The following is a 21489-nucleotide window of genomic DNA, read 5'->3' on the forward strand; positions in this document are numbered from 1 at the left end:
GTTTCGTGGTTGGAACCAATAGTCTTATGACATGTCAGATTCATGACTATGTTTCATGTGTGAGTGAGTATTTGATGTTTTTTCTACCAAAAAAAATTCTTTTTCATAAATTAAGGAATCGAATGAGACGAAATAGGTTTTGCAAAGCTTAAGTAGGTCAGTTAAAAATTAATATCTCTCAAAAAAAAAAAAAAGTTAAAAATTAATAGAGACTAATAACTTTAAATATTACTGGCTTATTTACCCCGCGTTGTCTTGCATATATAATATTTCTCTTTGGGTTGTATTATAATAAAATTAGAGTAGCTGAGTTTGCATGGAAATTAGGATATTAAATAAGTGTAGAAAATATTGTCAAAAAGAAAAAGCAATAGGATAGTAATGAAATTAGTGAGATGCATTTTTTTAGTATTAAATAAGTATACAAAATATTTCCTTTAAAAAAGAAAAGTGTACAAAATATTGTCAAAAAAAAAGGCATGAAATTGGTGCGATGCATTTTTTTATTATTAAGAAAGAGAATTGTTATTTTACCAAATTATCCTTGTTAACTATTGGTTAGTTTTAAAAGTAATACTTTGGAAGTAGTGTGCAGGGTATTAATTGAAGGGTACAATTGAAAAGAAAAAGTTATTATTGCATTGAAAACTGAAAGTGACATTTATTTTTATTTTTTTATAAAGCGAGACTCATTTTAAAACGGAAGGAGTATCATTTAATGGTTGTATGTCCCATGTTGTATGATAAGACATATTTTCACCTCATGGTTGTACATATTATCATAATACTTAGAGGAATGATATTTGTACAACATTTGTACATCCTTCTCTCTCATACTCGCATTATCTTTTTATTCTCTCTCTTCCTTTTTTTTTCTCTCTATTGTTTTTGACCAATAAGAAGAGAGCACAACAAGATTGTCCCAAAAGTTGTACCATAAGAGTTGTTCAAATATCATTACTCTAATACTTAATACGAGTCATACATATTTTCAGAAGATACTAATAAAAAAGTTGAGCCCAATTCAAAATTAATTATTTGTTGCAAACCCGTTAAAATTTACTCTCTTCGTCTCAGAATAATTGTCTCTTTACCCATTTTTATTTTTCTCAAAATAATTGTCACTTTAGAATACCAATGCAGCATTTATTATTATTTTTTCCATTATTTTACCATTATTTATTAAATTTCATCAAACTTTACTACTCCACTAACTACAATTAATAAGGGTGTTTTAGTAAATGATACTAATTTTACCATCAAAATCAACACAATTAATCATTTCCTTAATAACCGTGCATAAACCTTAAACGACTATTATTTAGAGACGGGGGGAGTATTATAAGTCTTAATGAGATTTCGACAATGATTAATGTTGAATCGAACCCAAGTTTTTCCATTAGTTGCTTCAGAAAATAAAGGCAAGATACTACAATAGAGGCGATGCTTTTGTTTTCCCAACTTCACCCAAGGTTGGGACATCTTAATGGTCGTATCGAAGTTTCTCAACTTATCGATGTTATAGTAGTTTGGTCAACTACAAATGATCTTATATTAACTATGGAAAATGTTAACCAGTGCCCCGGGGCACTGGTTAAGGAAGCAAATATAGTAGCTTTTGTATTGGAAATTGTGTAATCAATTTCTCAAAAGTCAAAAAAGTGTTATTTTTAACAGCAATGATAAATGAACACAAAATTACAGACATAATACAGACACCACAATATAAAATACGTATTTTTTTTTTGTTTTTTTTTTCCTCTTTCTCTATGTTCCCCTCCCCTGCTGTTTCCTTTCTCTCTCATCTCCCACCCTCCAACCAGCACTGCTCATCTCTCCGGTCATTGACCACCGGCGACCGTCGTTTCACCATCTCAGTTTGTTCTCCGATCTCTGTTCACCACCATCCACCGACCACAACCACCATTTTTCTTCTCAGATCTGTATTCACAACACCACCACCACCGCCCATCAACCTTCTTCTCAAATCGATTTATCACCCACTGCCACCATTTTCATCATCGTCCTCACCACAACCGTCTATCTCTACCACCATCGCCGACTGTGTTCTCACCAGAAACCAGCTCCTCCTTCTCAAATACTCTCTGACTACCAGCACCCGCGAGCTCGTTCGCCACCGTCGCCTCCTACATCAACCCCTTCCATCACCACGACAATCGAAGCTCTCCTCTCCTCAGCCTTCACCACAACTATATCGGCGAGAGAGAAGTGAGGGAAAAGAGAGCACAGAACGATGAGGGAGAGATGAGAGAGTGAGACTGGCATGACAGAATTACGAATTTATCCTTGCATTTCAATTAGAATTACGAAAATGCCACTGATGTCGTATTTGTGTCAAAAGTTATGTGTTTGTTTATCATTTCTGTATTTTTAATTCAAATTTTCCTTTTTTGGATTCCTTAACCAGTGTCCCAGGGACACTTGTTAATATGACCCATTAACTATTTAAATTTTGTTTGGGAGTTTGAAAGAGACATGAAGAGAGGGATGGGTGAAATATATAGAGGAAAATAGAGAAATCTTTCACATTTTTTGAAAGAGTTGTTTTTTTAGTAAATGATAAATTAATGTTTATGATTACTATATTTTTTATTTTAAGAATATTTTAACTATATATATTAAATTTGAAGAATTCATATAAACCCTAAAAAAAACTCTCCTCCAATACAATTATTCAGTTCCCCAATTGAGAAGAGTTTTGTATTATGGAGAAAAATTTATCCCCCAACTGTTAGCCTATATTTTATCTTGTGTTTTTTGTTAGGAAGAAAAAGGTTTAAAGTTGCATAAACCTTCCAAGACCATGTTTGAAAATGATGAGTTAGACAAAGTTTGAAATGTCTTTCGACATGAAGTTGCAGTTCGACCAAGTATTGGAGTTTGAAGTAACAAGTTTTCAAGTATCCATATACGTGGAAAACATGCAGTTCTCGTGGAAGGCATGCAGTTTATGGCTTAGGCTACGGTAGGAGACCTGTATAGGTCTCTTGCCGTGAGAGAGCTTTTTTTTTTTTTTTTTTTCCTTTTCAAAATGGATATGGATGGATCTTAGGATGTAGTTTATTTAATTGGATGGTAGTGATTTACGGCTGAGGTGACCTAATTAAATTAATATTGTTGGAAAATATTATAGAATTGATGATATCATTTACAAAGGGTGATTTAGTCATTGAACCAAATTATTATTGAAAAATGCAGGATTCTCATTTATGGCAGTTTAGTTTTTATCATTAAAGGGACTAAAACATGTAATTTTTTTTTGAGATCTAAAAACAATATTCAATATATTTATCGGGACTAAAAACTTATTTAATTCTTGTTGTCTATTGACCATTCGATTAATAATATTCAATTATTTTTAAAAAAAATTCATAATATTCAATCTATTGTAAAAACGTGAATATGTTTTCAACTTCCTCATTATATGAAGTCATTATATTTCTCTAAAGAAAAAAATGAAGTCATTATATTAATGGCGTTCAAAGGAATAGCAACAATGTTGTAATCATTACAGATCTGGTGGGAAAATAATTTTTTTTTTTAAGAGGATATTCCAAGATTGCCCTGCACTTAAATGAATAATTTAAATAGGATTTACCTCTAACAACAAGTTACCAATGTACAACCACCTCCAAACACAAGTTATTTTAGGAGAGAAAAAAAAATCTTTTATATAGTCTCCTACCGTAGGAGACCTATTCATGTCTCATACCTTAAACGGCACCGCAGTTTATAGTAATTTAGATCTTTTTAGTTATTTTTTCTATGTACATATAGTGCCTGTTTGGTTTACCTTTTTGTACCCTCAAAAGCACGTTTCCTGCACTCCACCGTAGTTTCTTTATTTTGCATCATGTTTTGTTTCTTTTTCTAAAATTGATTCTATCATCCAAAATCAATTCTATGAGAAGCTACGAATCCAAGCTTCTACGGTGAGGCTAGAATCAATTCTTCCATTGTATTTAACTGACAGTTAGATAACTCACCTTTTTCCTTTTTTGCCCTCACCTTCATCTATCTCTTTTCTCTCAAATCTGTTTCTTAATGCGTATGCCTTTTACTGTATGTACTCTTACCAGCTGCTTCCAGAAATTTTGGTGTCAACCTTCCAGCAATTTTTTATTTTTTTTTACAAAGCTAGCAGCAACCTCATTGATGCTTCCCTTTATTTTATGTGTTTTTCTTTTGGGCTTGAAGCCAATCACCCCCAATGCTCTGCTTGTGTGTGTTTAATTAATTAATATGATTTTCTTTCTCCTCATTTTATTTAAATTGTGTTTGTCATTTATTTGATAAAATTTCCACCGAAAAAAAATCATTTGTCTATTTCTCTAAAAAGTTTAATTTTTTCACTCAATATTATGTTTATATATATGTAAATAATTATACGTGACTTCTATTTAATCTCTAAGTTATCCAATTTTTATAATAAATTATATTAAATTTAATAACACAAAATACATTTAAAACATTATCTAAAATGAAACTAAAAATACACATATATTGAAACCCATTTTGGTAATTATACATCAAAAATTAATTTTGATCTAAACTATCCAAACTACATCAACCCATAAGAATCACTTTTACATTATCATATCCAAACATAAATCAATTTACATCTAACTCACTTTTAACCAAAATCAATTATGCCAAAATCAATTCTATCAAAATCAATTCTATTCACCACTCAACCAAACACATACATAGTTGTTTTTCCATGGGAAAAAGGATAACAAATCATTATTATAAAATTCTAGCACCCAAAGTAACATTGTTTAGAGAAAAGAGTCACAAAATATTTGTAACTTGATTTGTCGAACAACTTTTACTTTAATGCAATGCAATTTACTTTTTCTTTAGGTTCTCCATTTTAACTTCGAAATCTTTTACTTGCATTGTCCACATTGATTTTTATCGAAAGACAGTTATCGTCATACAAAAAACAGTTTTATTCATCTTGTTCATAAAACAAACTATGAGTATGATGAACATTCGTGCATTTTTTGGAAAAAAATATTGCACAATATGTCCTATGATTTCTGGTTTGATCTCGCTTGTAATAATAAACACTAGTCTTATTGTTTATCAAAAACACCGCAAACACCAACCCATTTTTCTCTACTTCCTCCACTTGTTCATTCCTTTTGTTCAAAATCTGCCCCTTTCTTATTTCCGTCCAAACTCGCAAACAAAACCTTAGTACAAACATTAATAAAAGTGTTGTTCTATTGGTAAGAGAATCCAAAAATTTTATAGCACAACTAAATAATTTTTTCTGGATCAAAATTCTCATAGCGCGTTTCATTTGTACATATAGCATAACATATAAGGATATACAGAAAACTATAATGAACATTAAAGAAAATCATAGGTTAAAATGTATACCAAGGCAGCAACAAAGACAAGAGACAGGAGAGAAGAAGAAAAATAATGAAATTGATTAAAAGGAAGAAAAGAGACTGGTGCTGCTATCCGTTTTATTTTTACTAGATTTTAACCTAAGTGACAAAAATTGTTGAGGAAAGGAATAAGTGTTGCACACTAAATTGGGTTTCCAACTTACAGCTAGAATTATCAAATTTCAATGGAGTTGGTTGCACTATTTTCCAAAAAAATAATAGCATTTCTTCTTCAAAGCTTTCCGTTTTCCGAATTTGTAAAAATAACAATAGGCAAATCCATATATATATATATATATATATTCTTTATATTTGTACTTCATTGGTCTCTTTTATATAAACACCATTTACGACATTTTTTTAGCGTAGGCAAACTTACTGCATTTCATTCATAAATACAAACTAGTAGGAACATCATAAAAGACATGAGGGCTAGGATTAGATAGAGCAGCTCTAGCAATGTTATGAGCTACACTGTTTGCTTACCTCCTAACAAACGACACTACATAGTCGGGGTTACTTAACAAGAGAATTTTACATTCCGAAATTAAATCACCAATTTCATTGAGTGAAGGATCAATATTTCCTAGTAAATCAACCATAAGTTTGCTATCAGTTTCAAAAGCAACATTGCGTAGGTCTTTAGAGATTGCCATTCTGAGGGATTCCAAAAATCCTATAGCTTCAGCTTCTAGGACGGTGGTCAACAAGAGTTTGAAATCAGACTTACCAAAGAGAAGATGACCTGAAGAGTTTCGAAAGCAAAAACCATAGCACATTACCGAGTTGCCATTGAGAAGATTTAAAAAAAAATAGTTCTTGTTTAAATTATTTGATATATTGATTTTTTTTAAAAAAAACATATTTCTAATTATATTACTAATTTGTTTTGTAAATATTTCTAAATTTTCATTTGTTTTTTATTTTGATGATGAAGTTAAGTTCGACTCGAGAGCGAGTAAATATAGATTCAAGCTAGGCTCGGATAATGATAAAAGCCAGCTAACCATTGTATGGTCCACACTTGACACATGTTGCATGAGATACACCTAATCTTGTTGCATATAACGTGCACTTGGTTTATTGCATGTATTTATCTTAACATTTTGCATGTTGCGACTCATTGTTTTGACACTTGTGTTCTTGCATGAAAGTTTTCTAATTTTCCTTCTCCTATAAATAGGTGTTTAAATGTACTTTTGTGTATCATATTCAAGTAGTAGAGATCAAAAGTGAATATTTCAAAAGAAAGTGTCTTCTTATGTTATCCCTCAAACTTCATATTGGTGAGGGCACAGGTTTGGAAAGGTAGAAATGGAAATATCTTTAATAATGCTCAACCTAACTTTGTGTCTACTATCCAATAATACTTAACCTATAAAGCAATATTAAAATTAACACCTACATGAATTTCTTGAAGTAAAATTTCAACAAGTTCACGAATTATACTTAATACTGACCTTTGGTTAATGGTGGTCAGTTCGACTATTCGAGATGCTATTTTCATTTCATAAAATTTAAACTTATCTCGTATTATGGTAGAAAGTGATTTGTTTATTGTGGTTTAATTTTAAAAAGGAGAAAAAGAGAGAGGTCGTATATTTCTCCAATTATCAACTAATAATTATATAGCTTAATTGGGTGCTAATGGATCCATCCTCCATCTTTAGACTTTCTCCCCTCGAAAGATGGGGAAGAGGCTCATTTGTCACCCCCTTATTATCCTCTCGTTAAACCCCGTGTAAAGCTATCTTTGAGGAGAAATATATGTTTGAAAATTAAAGTAATTTACCCTTACTTTATTTTCTCTCTACAACAAATTAGTCTCTACCAGAATATGACAAATCCAAAATGTAAGCAAGGACAAAGACATCTCTAAGAGCCATTATTAATTTAAGCATTATTACCTACAATGGCTCGCTAAGGTAAAAATAAACCTCAAGGCATAGATATTAGATAGAGAGCATTCACAAAGCTACTTGTAGATTACCAACCAACAAAATCCTCAGTATTTAAGTTTTTAAGCATAAAAGATTAACTAAAATATAAAAAAAAACTTACTTGACACGATAAAAATAAAATTTATTTAAAACTTAAATTATATTAAAGTACATTTGGTATAGTTTTTCCTAATTAATTAACTAATTTAATATTTAATGAGCATGCACCGTTAGTGTAAAACAACATCTAGCTAGTGAGAGACATCCATTTTTCCATGTCACATTATTATTTTCAAAACAATCATACAAAAATGGACTGATATGGCAAAGTATTTGTCTCTCATTGGATGTATTTTACAGTATATAATTTAATTCCTTAATTTAAAATGAGAGTACATAAAATACCTTGAGGCCTTAAACCTCGCATAAGAAACTTCAACCAATTCAAACTTTATGTACTGGGATAACCCTATTTGAATAAACATCTTCAACCTTAAAAGAGAAAATGATAGGAAGAGATAGATGGAGATAAATGATGTATTAAAGAATATGATGTGTCTAAATACCATTGTTGTAAATCTTAATTAATGATAAAAAGAAGAAAACAAATTGGAAATAGAAGACAGATCCCCGAGTAGTTTGAAAGAAAAATGTACAAATTTTGCAAAAACTTTAAACCCCCCAAAAGAAAAATAAACCCAAACAGTTTTTTTAAATTGCATTAAGAGAAGATGGGTCTGGCATGATATTCAGAGTATATATCTCTACTACACCATAAAATGCATCAAGAAATACAAAAAAACATAAAACATCATAGATAAAATAATAGTACACAATCATAAAACAAGAATACAAAAACTTAGAAATTCCAAAATTGAAGGATAAACTAAGTTGTCAAAAGAACACATAGACTCTTCTCTCAAACCCCACACGCCCCATAGAAATTCCAAAATTGAAGGATACATATTCTTACATTATTAATTAATTAAGTAGGTTTTTAATTTTCTCTTCATTATTTATTAATTCAAGCAAATGGAGTTGGTTAAATATAGCATGCATGGTCTATCCTTTAGACCTCAACTAACCAAAGTGTCCAAAATTGTTAGATGACAAAAATGTCGACAAAAGGATTCGTTGTTGTGCCCAAAAATATGTATTGACTTAAACTGGTCAATACATAACAGTAAATAATTTGCTCTCATTCACAGCTTTCGGTGTTTAAGAAGTGCAATTTAGACAGCCATAGGACACCGATTGTTTAAGCATCCAAAAGTAATAACTTTTATAATAAAAACTGTGTAGTTAAGACTTTTATATGTTAACTTGTATTTTCAACATAAAATTTCTTTTTGTGGGTTCCTTAAACAATGTTCTTATGACACTTGTTAGCAACATCTTATGTTAAATATTGACTTAGCGTCGTGTAATATGGGGGATATAATTAGGTTGACTTTGTGGCTCAAGTGAAAGAGTAAATGAGTAGAGTGACAAGAAAGATTTCTAATTTCATTACCACCTCCAACATACACTAACAAAATTAAGATACTAACATAGACCAATTCAAAAAAGATCATGTAAAGCATATGACGTGTCTAATAGAAATCCAATATGTTTGTTTCTTTAACAAATATCCTCTTTTCAGATTTACATTCACATCACTTGGGTGACCGGTCACTTTATACTAAAACTTGAGAGTCATCAATGGTCAACCTATAACAATGACAATTATTGTAAGCAAAACCAAGCCAAGTGATTTTGTCCCTTTTAGTTCTATTTGTTTGTCTCAAATTATTAGAATATGAAATGATTGATATTTTCAGCAAGATAGATGTGAAGTGAAGTCTTGTTGCTTATTTTGCATTTGTTGCTTGATGCAAGAATATGCAGAGCATGAAGGGGTTGATTTTAATCGTCCCTTCACAGTATTTGACTTTTTTCTTGCTTCACCAGTGCCAAACTAATTGATATTATATAGCATATGAAATTCTGGGGGAGATTTGATATGTCTATAGGACCAGGATCCATGCAATCCGAGTGTACTCTTATTCATTGAAAATATTCAATTGACTTCAATTTGACGAGATGGTTGATTTTTTGTGTGTTAAGCTTCACCTTTCAGGAGATTTGATAATTCGAAGTTGAATCGTAAGATAAGTGTAATTTGGCTAATAATATAATGTTATTTATGAATGACAACATTATCCATCAACAAAAAATGAGTAGCGATTATCCATCTGAGTTGACGTCGATCGAAATATTTCATTTTTCTTCCATTATTTATGTTATATATAGTAGAAGACAAATGAATGAATGAATTTGATTGGTATCAACTTAGATGAATAATCTCTACCCATCTTTTGTTGATGTGTAAATAAGAATTTATCAAAGTTGTTATTTAAAATAACATACGAGGAAGTACATTTGACATAATATAATTGGTTAAGATGAATGGACATGGAACTATTGATCTTAAAATCAAGAAAACTAGAATCGTGCATAAATATGAAAATGATTATCAATAATATATATGAAGAAAATTGATAAGTCACTCATTTCTTCCTCCAATAGTACTCTCATGTAAAACGCTTCATTCGATCTCAAATATAATAATAAAAAACATTTAGATTAATTGAATGACTGATATATTAACAATACAACAATTATTTAATTATTTAACAATTATGAACTGAAAAAATTAACTTTGTTTATCCTCATGAGCTTAGGCTTAATTCATCTGGAGTTTAAATCCCGGCCCCAAAAAACTAACTTTATTTATGTTAAAAAAAAAAAAAAAAAACTTTTTGGCATTCTATTCCCTAAATAAACCGATTCAACATTAATGTTTTGATTGTAAGTACAATCCTTCTCCATTTATGTACCGTTGATTTTATTTTTATTTTCTTTATCCATTTTGGAAGATACACCTTGGTTTGGACATGGCCTAGAGGGAGAACACCACTCATCTTATGATGAAGAGTGACACAGATTTTGGTCGACATGATTATTAAAAATTATAATTTTAATGGGACGACTCCTACTTTGGTTAACCGTATTTGAAAGTTTCTGAGTTTTACTTGGACAATCAAAATTATCGATAGTTAGCATAAAAGCAACAAAAGTGCAAATTAACTGACTAATTTCAACATTTCGATAGATTTTCATATTTTAGAGACTCTACCTCTTTAGGCTTTGCCCCCTCTAGTCTTTTGTACCAAGGAAAAAGAATTTATAACATATATGTTGAGCAAAAGACAACAAAATGTACAACTTATATCTTTAAAAAAAATTACAACTTAAATATTAACCCAAAAAAATTTAACTTATACTTGACAAATAAAGTATTCATAACTTATAATTTTCCTTATTTTCACCTTATTTATCACTTTTTTTATTTATTTATAACTTGTATCAAATATATGAATCCATCAAATGAAGAGTATCTTTACTCAACTTAAAAGAAAAAAAAAATCTATGAATATGAAATAAATGCTCTCTTAAAGTTTAATTTATGAACAAAATTTATACATTTCTCCCAATATTTTTCTTTTTTACAAACATATTCCTTCCAATGTAATTAGAGTTTAATTTAATTTACATGCATTCTCCGTGTATAAATTAGAGTTTAATTTAATTTAATATAATAATGTTTTGTTATATTAATTGATGAGGTATATGACATGTCATATCATGTATTTCTTAACTTATTAACTAATAGTTTAATTGTGATGGGTCGAAAATCCAAAATTATTTTGCATAAATAAATAATTAAAACATTCTGAATTATCAATGTAGGCTAAACATGACAATTCAGAATGTTTTGATCGGTTGTTTGTGCAAAACAAGTTTGCAAACCCACCACAATTAAACTTTATGGTCATATATATCATTAGATACAACATATATGTATAAAATTTGTTTACACTGACGGTGTAAATTGATTAGAAAAATTAAACACATGTTATTATTAGCTCATAACCTTAATTATCTTGTAAGCAAACCATTTTGATCCGTACACCGAAAACCAATCCTGTATCCACAGTTTTCTCCTTCTCTCTCTACAAATACCCTCTCTCTCTCCCACATTTCTCTTCCATTTCTCTCTCTCACACACAATTTTCTCTCCCACCACCAAAACCCAACCCAATCGCCAACCATGGCCAGTTTCATCTCGAAATCCAAAACCCTCTTCACCAATCCATCAAACTTCACCACCATCCGTCACCGTTCATCACGCGCCACAGGAAAACTCTACGAAATCGACACATCATCATCATCATCATCACAATCATTATCATCAGAGGGTGAACACGAGATGACACTGAAGCTGTTCGACGATTTGATTCATAGAATTCTCGTCAAAAAAGCTACACCTGATTGGTTACCTTTTGTTCCTGGATCTTCTTTTTGGGTCCCACCTAGGCCTACTCCTTCGAATGTTGTTCATCTTGTTCATAAATTAACGGATGATGAACGTCAATCGCCTTTTGAGAATGATGAATCTCTTTCTATCTCTTCTCTTCGTGGCTGGCCTTCGTCTAATTACTTCATTAAAGGTACAATTTTTTGATTTTGTTGCTTAATTGTTTCATGGGTCGAGAGAATTTTGCTTTAATTTCAATTCATTTGATTAAAAATGGGTTTTTTGGTATTGGATTAGGGGATTTGTGGGGAAATTAGGGTAAAAGTTAGTAGTTTTGCTTTACTTTTTTGCTTTACTGGTTCTTGTGTGGAGAGAATTTTGGTTTAATTGGTTAATTTGATTAAAAATGGGTTTTTCTTGGTAATGGATTTGGGGATTTGTGTCAAAATTAAGGTAAAGGGTGGTAATTTTGCTTTATTGGTTCATAGTGGAGATAATTTTCCTCTAATTTTGATTAATTTGATTAAAAATGGGTTTTTTCTTATTGGATTTGGGAATTTGTGGGGGAATTAGGGTAAAAGGTAGTAATTTTGCTTTATTAGTTCATGGGTGGAGGGTATTTTTCTTTAATTTTGAGTTAATTTGATCAGAAATGGGTGTTTTTGGTATTGGATTTGGGGATTTGTGGGAGAATTAGGTTAAAAACAAAGAGGATTTGGGATTTTACAAATTTTAGTGGAAAATTATGGAGTAGTTTATCCAATAAGGATTTGGTGCTGTTATTATTGTTTAAAGAATTGATAAATGTTTTGATTTATTGTTCGGGAGGAGAAAAATTTGCTTTAATTTTAATTATTTGGCATTGGATTTGGGGATTGGTGGGGGGATAAAAAGAAGGAAGATCTGGGATTTTGCAATTTATTTTTTAAAGTCCTTTTTGGAGTTAAGGGATTGGTTATAGATTTATGATAGAAAGTTTAGTGAATAAGGATTTGTGTTATTGATTAGAAGATTAATTGGAAGATAATGGCATGTTTAAATTGACAATTTTCTTTGATTTGGGTTATGGGGTTTCAATTATCCTTCTGAATTGATGAGATTGAATTAGGAGGGAGATGGCGGGTAGCACTTGGTAGAACGTTTCTTCTATTGCAAAATCTTCGCTAAAAGTACTAACTTTTCGTTTATAGCAAGAGGATAAGGTTGTTTTTAAGTTTTAAAAAAGAAGAGAAAAAAAGATTTTATGGAATGGTTGGTCTCTCTCTTTTTCAGAAAAACTTTAAAAACTGTTCTTTTTTTGTTGGATGGACGAGGGTTGTTTGCATTTTCAGGAAACTTGTCTAATTTTCTGAAAACATTAGATGAGCATAATATCTACTTGTCATTTTTTTAGGAAAACACAACTATGAATCTTAAAAAAAAAAAAAAATTGTGTTTGCTGCTTCTACCCCTTAATGAATTGTATACTTATGACGGGATTAATCAGCATGTGCACTCTAATGCCAATTGGGGGTTGGTTGTTTAACCTGTGAGCATACAGTTATTTGTTATTCAAAAGGGTTCTGTAAAAAATTGTTGATCTGATTAGCTGAGTGTAAGACTAATTATTTGACATTTGGTGATTGCAAATTAAACAATGAGTGATACAATATGTATCTTTGTGGTTGGTGAAAATGTTGATTTATTTATGAGCTTAAACTGTTTTGTGTGCTTCTCTGTGACTTCAGGGACTGTTCATGGTGGGGATAGTGGTGTGGAGTTGAAAATCCCAGAAGGGATAGAGGGACCGGTGAAAGTGAAGGTTCTGACGTTTCCAGAAAATTTAGCTCATTCCGAAGATGAGGATGAACCATAACTTAGCTCAGCCAGTTGCTGTGGTGAGAAAACTTGTTTTTTAGCTTGGAAGTTTATTGTTTGTTGACATTACACTAGCAGAAATCGTTCTTGTTGACGGGCAACATAGGAAGTGATAATGGATTTCAAATCAAAACTAATAGGGGATGAGGGGATTTTTCATGTTTCGTATGGATCTACCGATCTTCTAACTTGTATCTTTATACTTAGTTTACAACCTGCCTTTTGAAAGGTTATGTATATGTATTAAACTAAAGGGGAGTGACAAGATTGAAAGTCATGAAAAACTTGCCTTTTTAACTAGCTGATGATTATGCTGGCTTTTGAAAGGTTATGTATATGTTATACTAAAGCCTAAAGGGGAGTGACGGGATTGAAATTCATGAAAACATGATGATGATTTTAAAATGTGTAGTAGGCTTCATTCTTTCATCTTGCTTAGCTTATGTCCCTCTGTATTTAGTAAAATAATGGTAAAAAGAGAAACTACCCAGTTCCTCTAAAGTGAGCAATTTACTTTGGAGGATAAAGTGAGTTTTTTCAACTATATATGTCTAGTTGATATTGTATGTACACAACACATGTATTACAAATCTTAAATATTAACCGCTAACTTTCTCATCAACAGTAAATATATTATTACATGCTTTAAAGTTTAAAGTTACAGTTCACTCTAGAGGAGTCAAATTTACATTGGGGCAAGGTTCCTTTGTCCAAAAAACACCTTGAGCGCTTATTTGAGACACAGTGCTCATCTGTCATGGTTTTAGATACTTTCTGAATTTAAAGCATGATCAGATACACACGATGTATAAAATTTAAATTCCTAAAAACAAATATCAAAGATAAAATCCCTAAATTAGGAAAGATTTAAATTTTAGTTTTTTGACACAAGTAAAGATTTCAAAATACTAAATTATCAACAAATTCTCGGGTCAAAAACAACCCAAGCAATCTAATCTATTATGTATCGTTGTGTCTCCTTTCTTTGCAATTTAATTTGTACCACTCAAATTTGTGAATGGTAATTTTATGTACTGACTGGCTCACATTCGCTAAATCTTATCTTATGACAGGAAAGTCCTATACAAAATTGTATACAGTTATCTTCCTATTTCCACAATACTGGTGTAAAATGTGGATGTTAGTGGTACTACTAATTGTACTATAGGACTACAGAAGCATGTGTCATCAATCTTAATATGTGTGTCTTTGGTTATTACAAGTTTTGCTGTAAATTCCCAAATGTTAGCAGTAAATCCTGTTTTGATTTTTTCTTTTTTTAATTTCAAAACCAAAGAACAGTGGTGTCGGTTGTTCGACATTTTTGCCTAGCTACTGTGAAATGATTCTAAGTTTGATACCATATTATAGTGTGCTATCTTATCGGGGAATATAAAATAGATAAGGCAGTACTAGAAGAAACTGTAAGAAGTGTTAACAACTGCATCTTGTGTGCGGATGTTCTTTTTCACTTTTTTTGAAAAGACCAAGTATATTAATAAACGCAAATCCAACCGCTGCAGAATGTTCTCTTAATTTCTTGTGTCTAACTTAACATGTTTACGAGATGGTATTATCAGTATTTCTGTCTTCTAGTTTATTTCACATTTTTGTCATGCATAATATTTTGTTTGTGAAACTGGTGCATCTCAAAATGAGATATCTAAATTGTTTGGTGATCATATGATTTTTCTGACAAGAATGTTGAATTATAGATCGAGTATGATTGTACATATTTGCATGTCTATCTTAGAATACCATGCTAAGTACTAATTATGTAAGATTTTCATGGTTCAGCCTAAGCTCGATGAGAAGTCCAAAAAATGCGAGGAAACAAAAAACTAAGCTGTTTGGAGTTTGAGAAGGGCGATGGAAGCAAATGGAAGTTCGTGCAGATGCAGCACTGGTGATAGTTCTGGAATTAACCTTCTCACACTACTTGGTCTCAACTTTGATCTGTTTAATCAGTAGATGTTGAATATTTGCAATGTTGTTATTATGTAGAATCCTTGTAGGGTGAAATGTATGTATTTATCAAACTAATAATGCTTAAACTTATCGAGCAGCCCTCAGAACTAGCAGGCACATGCTCAGTTTAGTGCATATATTATATTGTAAATATATCTATTACTAATAAACATTTCATTTGGTTACTTACTCACTTGATTTTTAGCATTGGGTTGAATTCTATTATTTTTTAGATAGAGTGAATGTGTGTTAAGGAGTTAGTTTCCCATATAAACATAAAACGAACTGATATAGAGGCCTTGTCAAAGGCCATAATGCTATGTGTATGGCAATGCTTCTTTTACATTGTTTGTTATATGCTAGAAACATAGGAATGGAAGAAGAATGAGATAAAAAGTGAGTGAAGATACTCGTCTCTGGTTTGGTACATTGGAGAGAGATAGAGTTGATACAATAAATGACAGATTTGGATTTTTCGTGTATTCATGCAGCTATTATTGATTTAGACTGTCAAATTAAGATCCTACTATTTATATTGACATTGTATTTTGGATTTGCTTTAGATTGAATGTAAACTGTATTTGTGCTATCTCAGCGGCAAGAGCTTAGTCTTGATTTGTTAAAGTTTTGAGGGAGTATATATAGGACAATGCATTTTACCAAGATGGTTCATATATAAAAGCATAGGGTCACCTTTAAGTGCAAATAAACCATTTTTACGCAGTATTTTATATGTATGCTATGGAGTATTGCTTGCATAATAAGAACTTTATCATTAATACCTATAGAAATGAAACGTGTTTGACAAGTGGACACAACCTCAGACATAAGAAGATCAAGCATGTTCACCTTAGTTTTAGTCAAGAACTTATAACAACACAAGGAAATGGATCTTAAATGAGTCACAGCATGCTTAGGCTTAGATACTTTAGAAATCAGGCTGATATCAGAAGTATTTACACTCAGGTTATCAAAATGGATTCCTCCATAAATTCTTAACAAAGTCAATCATATCTTTCACTCAATCATCTCTTTAACCCTAATCATCTCTTTTACCAAACAAAACCACATTAACTTCCTCTTCAGAGATGATCTCACTGAACTTATTTTCAATATGTTGCTCAAGAAGGGAAGATACAATAGGACACCCACTCACCAACCTCACCTTCCTCCTTGAAAAGATCAGAGTAGAAACAATATACCATGGCTCTAAGATGATCATTATTATCAATCTGATTACCATTAAAATTTGACTAGGATCAACCCTACATGAAGGCTAACGACCTTCTAGAGCTAGTAATGAAATTTCCATTGATTAGAGGGAAGGCTAAGAAGTTAAAGATACAATTGAAGCAACAAATTGTGAGTTTTCTTGGTCCACATTATACTAATCTCATGGTCATAAAATTAGCTTAAAACTTATAAAAGGGTGCACCTTTAGCTCCATGACAGCAAAGATGTCATGATAAGCTACATCCAAATAATTTATCTAATTCAATGAATCAAAGGAATTTGAAGACTAAAACAATGGTTTGTGGCAATGAATAGTTTATCTAATACAAATTCAAACTTAACCTATGTGTACTAGGATATATCTAGGCAAGGAAAAGTTTATCTAATATAAATTATTGATAACTAAAATAAAAAAAAATATATATATCATATTCACTAGTCAACAATGAATAAAAAAAATCCAAAAACAAGTAAAAGGAAAACTCTACATTAAATTGTAATTTCCTTGCTGCGGCATAGAATTATGAGGGTAACTAGCAACAGGTAAAGGATCACCAAATGGATTATGAGCACCCATCATCTGTTGAGGATATTGAGCATGAGGTTGTTGTTGGTGAGGTACCATTGCCATGTTATGATGTTGTTGATGTTGTTGTGGAAACATCATTTGTTGTTGCTGCTGTTGTTGGAATGTCATTTGTTGTTGTTGAGCCAATAATGCCATTTGAACATTGGTTGGAGGTGCTATGTTTTGTGACATTGCAAATGGATCATGTTGATTGTAATGATCAAATGGATTTTGTACTGTCATTTCTTCATGTCCATAACCTGCATTTTGAAGTTGAAGTTGTCTCCTTGCATGTTCGTCTTCGTATAAGCTATCTAGTAATAGTTTGTCAAAACCACCAGCCTGAATCCAAAAACAAAGGGTTTAAGAAAATATAAATGTTATTTTTCTTGATAAGTAATTGAAATTTGTGTAGCAAAGTGACAAACCATTGCGCGATCTGGCGCTTGACTCGTGTGGTTACTTGGTGTTGTAACCAAAGCAAGTTCCCAACCAGTAGTCCCACCAATGTTACTTAAAGCAAGATTGTTTGAATTATTATTTCCTACATAAAATTTCAAAACCTTATAATTAGATCAAGTATCAAATAACAAGTATAGTTCAATTATTTGTAAATTGCAGTTGCAGTCGTTGCGATAGCAAATATTGCAGTTGTTGCAATATGTACTGAGGTCATTGGAATATGTATTTTGTTGCGGTTTTTCAAGTGATTTTCAAAACATTGAAATTGCAATGTGATTTGTTTGTCAACATCGCTACAACCACGATATAGTGGTTGCAACATGTGACGCAGTTTGCAATTTGAAACTATTTGCTGTCTATAAGAAACCATTATAAGACTTACCACCCGGCGGTACGATTGCTAGAGCCAATGCATTGCTTTCTTCCAACTCTACAGCTTTGGGATTTATTTCATTCAAACCCTACATAGGGAACATACATATATTCCGTCAAACAAACATCACAATCGCGCACGCACTTTTAGTTAGATAGGATTATAACCGAAACATACCAGTAAATCATCGGTACCATCAGTTGATATCAGTGGAGGAAGCTCAACTTCCTTTTCCTCTTCCTCTGGTTGGGTTTCTTCCTCAGGTACTTGCTCTTCCTCGGTGACTTCCTCGTCTTGTTTCTCCTCTTCTTGAGGCTCTTCTGGTTCTTTTGGTTCTGATTCTTCTTCAGCCGATTCTTCATTTTGCTCATACTCCTGTGTCAAGTGACATTTATTTTAAGAAACACATTATACTAATACTCTATGTTCCGGTATGAAAGGTAACATAAAATGTATATTGGTCCATTGAAGTTCATATACAAACATGAGGAATAATGCAATATAATGAACAAGTATTGAACATGAAAATTGATCATAACTTTTTTCTTACCAATCTATTGTTAACTGAGCCTGATTGGGGAGCTTCTTTAATATATTCTTCCATCGTAGCAAGAAAAGACGGAGGCGGCTGTTAATTGAATTAAAAAGCTTCATGAGTTTCTTCTGCTCATGAAGTATATACTAAGGTTCTGATTAAAAAAAAGTAGGGTAACAAGACAAAAATACTTATCGAAGTTTGATTTGAAAAGTGACGACAGGACTAAACAAAGTTGTTCACAAAACACCGTACACGATAAAAAGTTGTCCAGCACTAATTTTTTTGTAAATCAAATGGACCATAAGAAACAAAAGGAACCTGTCTAAGCGTTGGAAACTGGAAATTCCTAGCAAGGTCCAAGCCTTTGCAGTAATCATAAAATTCGGCAAGATTTTCAGCCTGCATAACATAGAGAGAAAAATGATAAGTTTGACAGAAGGATTATTCTTTCGAAAAATCTCATTGAGAAAAAAGATTCAATCCACAATGGACAACAATAAGAACGTGTTTAAAGAAAACATCATTACAAACCTGTTGGCCAGCTCTTTTATATATATTTAAGGCCTTCACTGCTTCATGTCTTGAAGTTTCAAAGAACTGCAATTTTCAGTAGTACAATTTAAAATTCAAGTAAATTAACTAATCAAATAGAAAATTAAAAGTGAAATAAAATCTACCATGTCCACAAGATTGATGATTCCATCATTGAGTGCACAGTATATTTTGAAGCTCTCTTTCAATACCTAATAAGATTGCCATGAGCAACAAAAATAGTAACAAAACCAGACACATGATTAAGTAAAGAAAGATAAGACTTAAACTACTAGAGATGCATACCAATGCCAATGCATATTGTACTAGGTAATTGTTATAAGCACATCCTTCAGGCTGCAAAATGTCATAGAAAATTAAATGTTACCTTAAATGCAAGAAAATATAATAATTTCGATGACGAGAGATTATGTGACACAATAAAGTGTTTTCATTTCGTTAACTCATACCTGACAACCAATAAGACGAAATAAGAGTTGTTGCAATGCCGGTAGCTGCTCCAATAGATCATCATTAGCCAAGGATCGAGTTCTGCTATGGGGCTGTCAAAGGAAAAAGTTAGCGGTATTCTAAACGTAAAAATAAGCTTTTCTTTTGAGAAATTTGGGGGTAATGCACAAACTTTAGGTTCAGTTGCCGACGATTTTACTAAACGCTCCGACTCAATGTCATATTTGAGGACTCTAAAACATTCAAGCCTTTCTTCTAAAAATAGTGCGTAGGTTCGAACCCATGCAGAACAATCCCAAGCTGCAAAAGGAAAATTAATCGGTTAAGAAATGAAACAGTTAACATTGACTAAGAAAAGGATCTAAAATGCTTAAATAGTTGCATAGAATAATCCAAAGAACTAATTTACCTAGAGGGCTTGAGTCATCTTTAAAATTGGATATTTGGAGAATATGTCCTTTTCGCGAGTAGTTCAAAAGCTCTTCTCTGAATGTAGGATCACCCTCTCTCAAAGTTCTATGAATCACTATCAATGTCTTTAAAGCAACCTGTTAATTTGATAATCAGTTGCAAATGAATATTATAGGGTGAAGAATAGTCCAATTCTAAGCAGATTGTGCATAAACTCTCCCTAAATCGTTTGAGGTGATATCGTTGTTAATGAACATGTCGTATTCAATTAATTTTGCACGATTTACACTACAAGAGTAACTAACTCATAGCGTTCGTAGTCTCTTTAAAAAAAATCAAGCTATGAATATCATTTCGTAAGTTCTTACTATCCAACTTCGCGTCTTTGCAAGTCTTTTGGAAAGTTTATGAATGCAGTATGCCACGTCCGCGCGTGGTTGGTGTGCTGATGTCGCATAGAATACTTCTGCAACAATGAACAATTTAAGGTAAATTATACAAGTTGAAATAAACTTTGCAATGTAAATTCAAATCAATACCTTAAAACTTAACATTATATGGTAAATGTTTTTATATTTTCTACAACATTATACATCTTTATAACATGGAAAATGCTACATTGATTAACCGAAGCTAGTTTAGATGAATATTGATCTAAACTCCAAAATTTGTGGTAAAACAAATTTCATGAGATATAGAAGATGAAAATGCAATATAACATCATTTGCATTAGAAAATAAATTGAGAATGATTATATGATGAGGTATATATATCAACTCACTTCTAACATGACGTTCCTTTGGAGGATATTCAACATGATTGGTAGCTTTCACAATGGCAATATCCAACTCCTTCAAAAACAAAAAGAAGAAAGAAAGAAAACAATTCAAGAAACTTTTGTGGAAATATAAGAAAAGAAATTTAAAAAACTTAAAAAGTTAGCTAGAGATTCATATATATAACACACATATATTTGCATAAATACTAGCATTATTTTAAATAGTAGTTATGGTGAAAGAATCACATCAAACAACCTCCCATTGCGGTTGTAATAACAAAAAAAAACTATATGGTGTCATGATTCAGATCGTGGCCACAAACTCTATTTAAAACCATGGTAAAATGTGACTGAAACAACCAATTATTGAGGTCGTAGAAACATAAAAAAATTATGATGTCACGATTCAAAACACGTTAGCAGATCCTTATTGAAATCTTACGTATTGCATGCATATTATACATAAAAAATGGGAGATGAAATTACCTTGTATTCACTATTGACTTTGGCAAGGCCAACCTTGGTGGAATCCTTGAGAGCACCATAGGCTTTTCTAAAGCTTGTAAATGTTCCCAT

The 21489-nt window shown here is 31.7% G+C and overlaps 2 protein-coding genes across 2 annotated transcripts; one reads left to right on the forward strand and one right to left on the reverse strand.

Moving 5' to 3' along the window:
* The first annotated feature begins 11360 nt into the window (after window positions 1–11360).
* LOC11439673 (uncharacterized) lies at window positions 11361–15741 on the forward strand. Its single transcript, XM_003595022.4, has 3 exons — window positions 11361–11916; window positions 13451–13600; window positions 15378–15741. The coding sequence occupies exons 1-2, from the start codon at window positions 11517–11519 to the stop codon at window positions 13576–13578; spliced, it is 528 nt and encodes a 175-aa protein (XP_003595070.1). The 5' UTR covers window positions 11361–11516; the 3' UTR covers window positions 13579–13600; window positions 15378–15741.
* A 1491-nt stretch (window positions 15742–17232) lies between these two features.
* Window positions 17233–21489, reverse strand: LOC11443215 (putative clathrin assembly protein At5g57200). The gene is made up of 15 exons (XM_039830108.1): window positions 21400–21489; window positions 20917–20986; window positions 20504–20601; window positions 20134–20272; window positions 19897–20024; window positions 19724–19816; window positions 19560–19610; window positions 19400–19465; window positions 19254–19319; window positions 19041–19121; window positions 18735–18812; window positions 18362–18559; window positions 18194–18272; window positions 17778–17893; window positions 17233–17691 (listed from the first exon to the last, which is right to left on the reverse strand). Exons 1-15 carry the CDS (start codon window positions 21487–21489, stop codon window positions 17266–17268), a joined length of 1779 nt encoding a protein of 592 aa, XP_039686042.1. The 3' UTR covers window positions 17233–17265.

This window comes from Medicago truncatula, chromosome 2 (assembly GCF_003473485.1).
Source record: "Medicago truncatula cultivar Jemalong A17 chromosome 2, MtrunA17r5.0-ANR, whole genome shotgun sequence".
Lineage (NCBI taxonomy): Eukaryota > Viridiplantae > Streptophyta > Magnoliopsida > Fabales > Fabaceae > Medicago > Medicago truncatula.

Coding starts and splice junctions, on each gene's coding strand:
- LOC11443215 (XM_039830108.1), bottom strand. CDS start 21,489: ATGGGAACATTTACAAGCTTTAGAAAAGCCTATGGTGCTCTCAAGGAT. Junction 18,813..19,040: donor AGTTTCCAACGCTTAGACAG/GTTCCTTTTGTT, acceptor TTCAATTAACAG/CCGCCTCCGTCTTTTCTTGC. Junction 18,560..18,734: donor GCTCAGTTAACAATAGATTG/GTAAGAAAAAAG, acceptor CACTTGACACAG/GAGTATGAGCAAAATGAAGA.
- LOC11439673 (XM_003595022.4), top strand. CDS start 11,517: ATGGCCAGTTTCATCTCGAAATCCAAAACCCTCTTCACCAATCCATCA. Junction 11,917..13,450: donor GTCTAATTACTTCATTAAAG/GTACAATTTTTT, acceptor CTGTGACTTCAG/GGACTGTTCATGGTGGGGAT.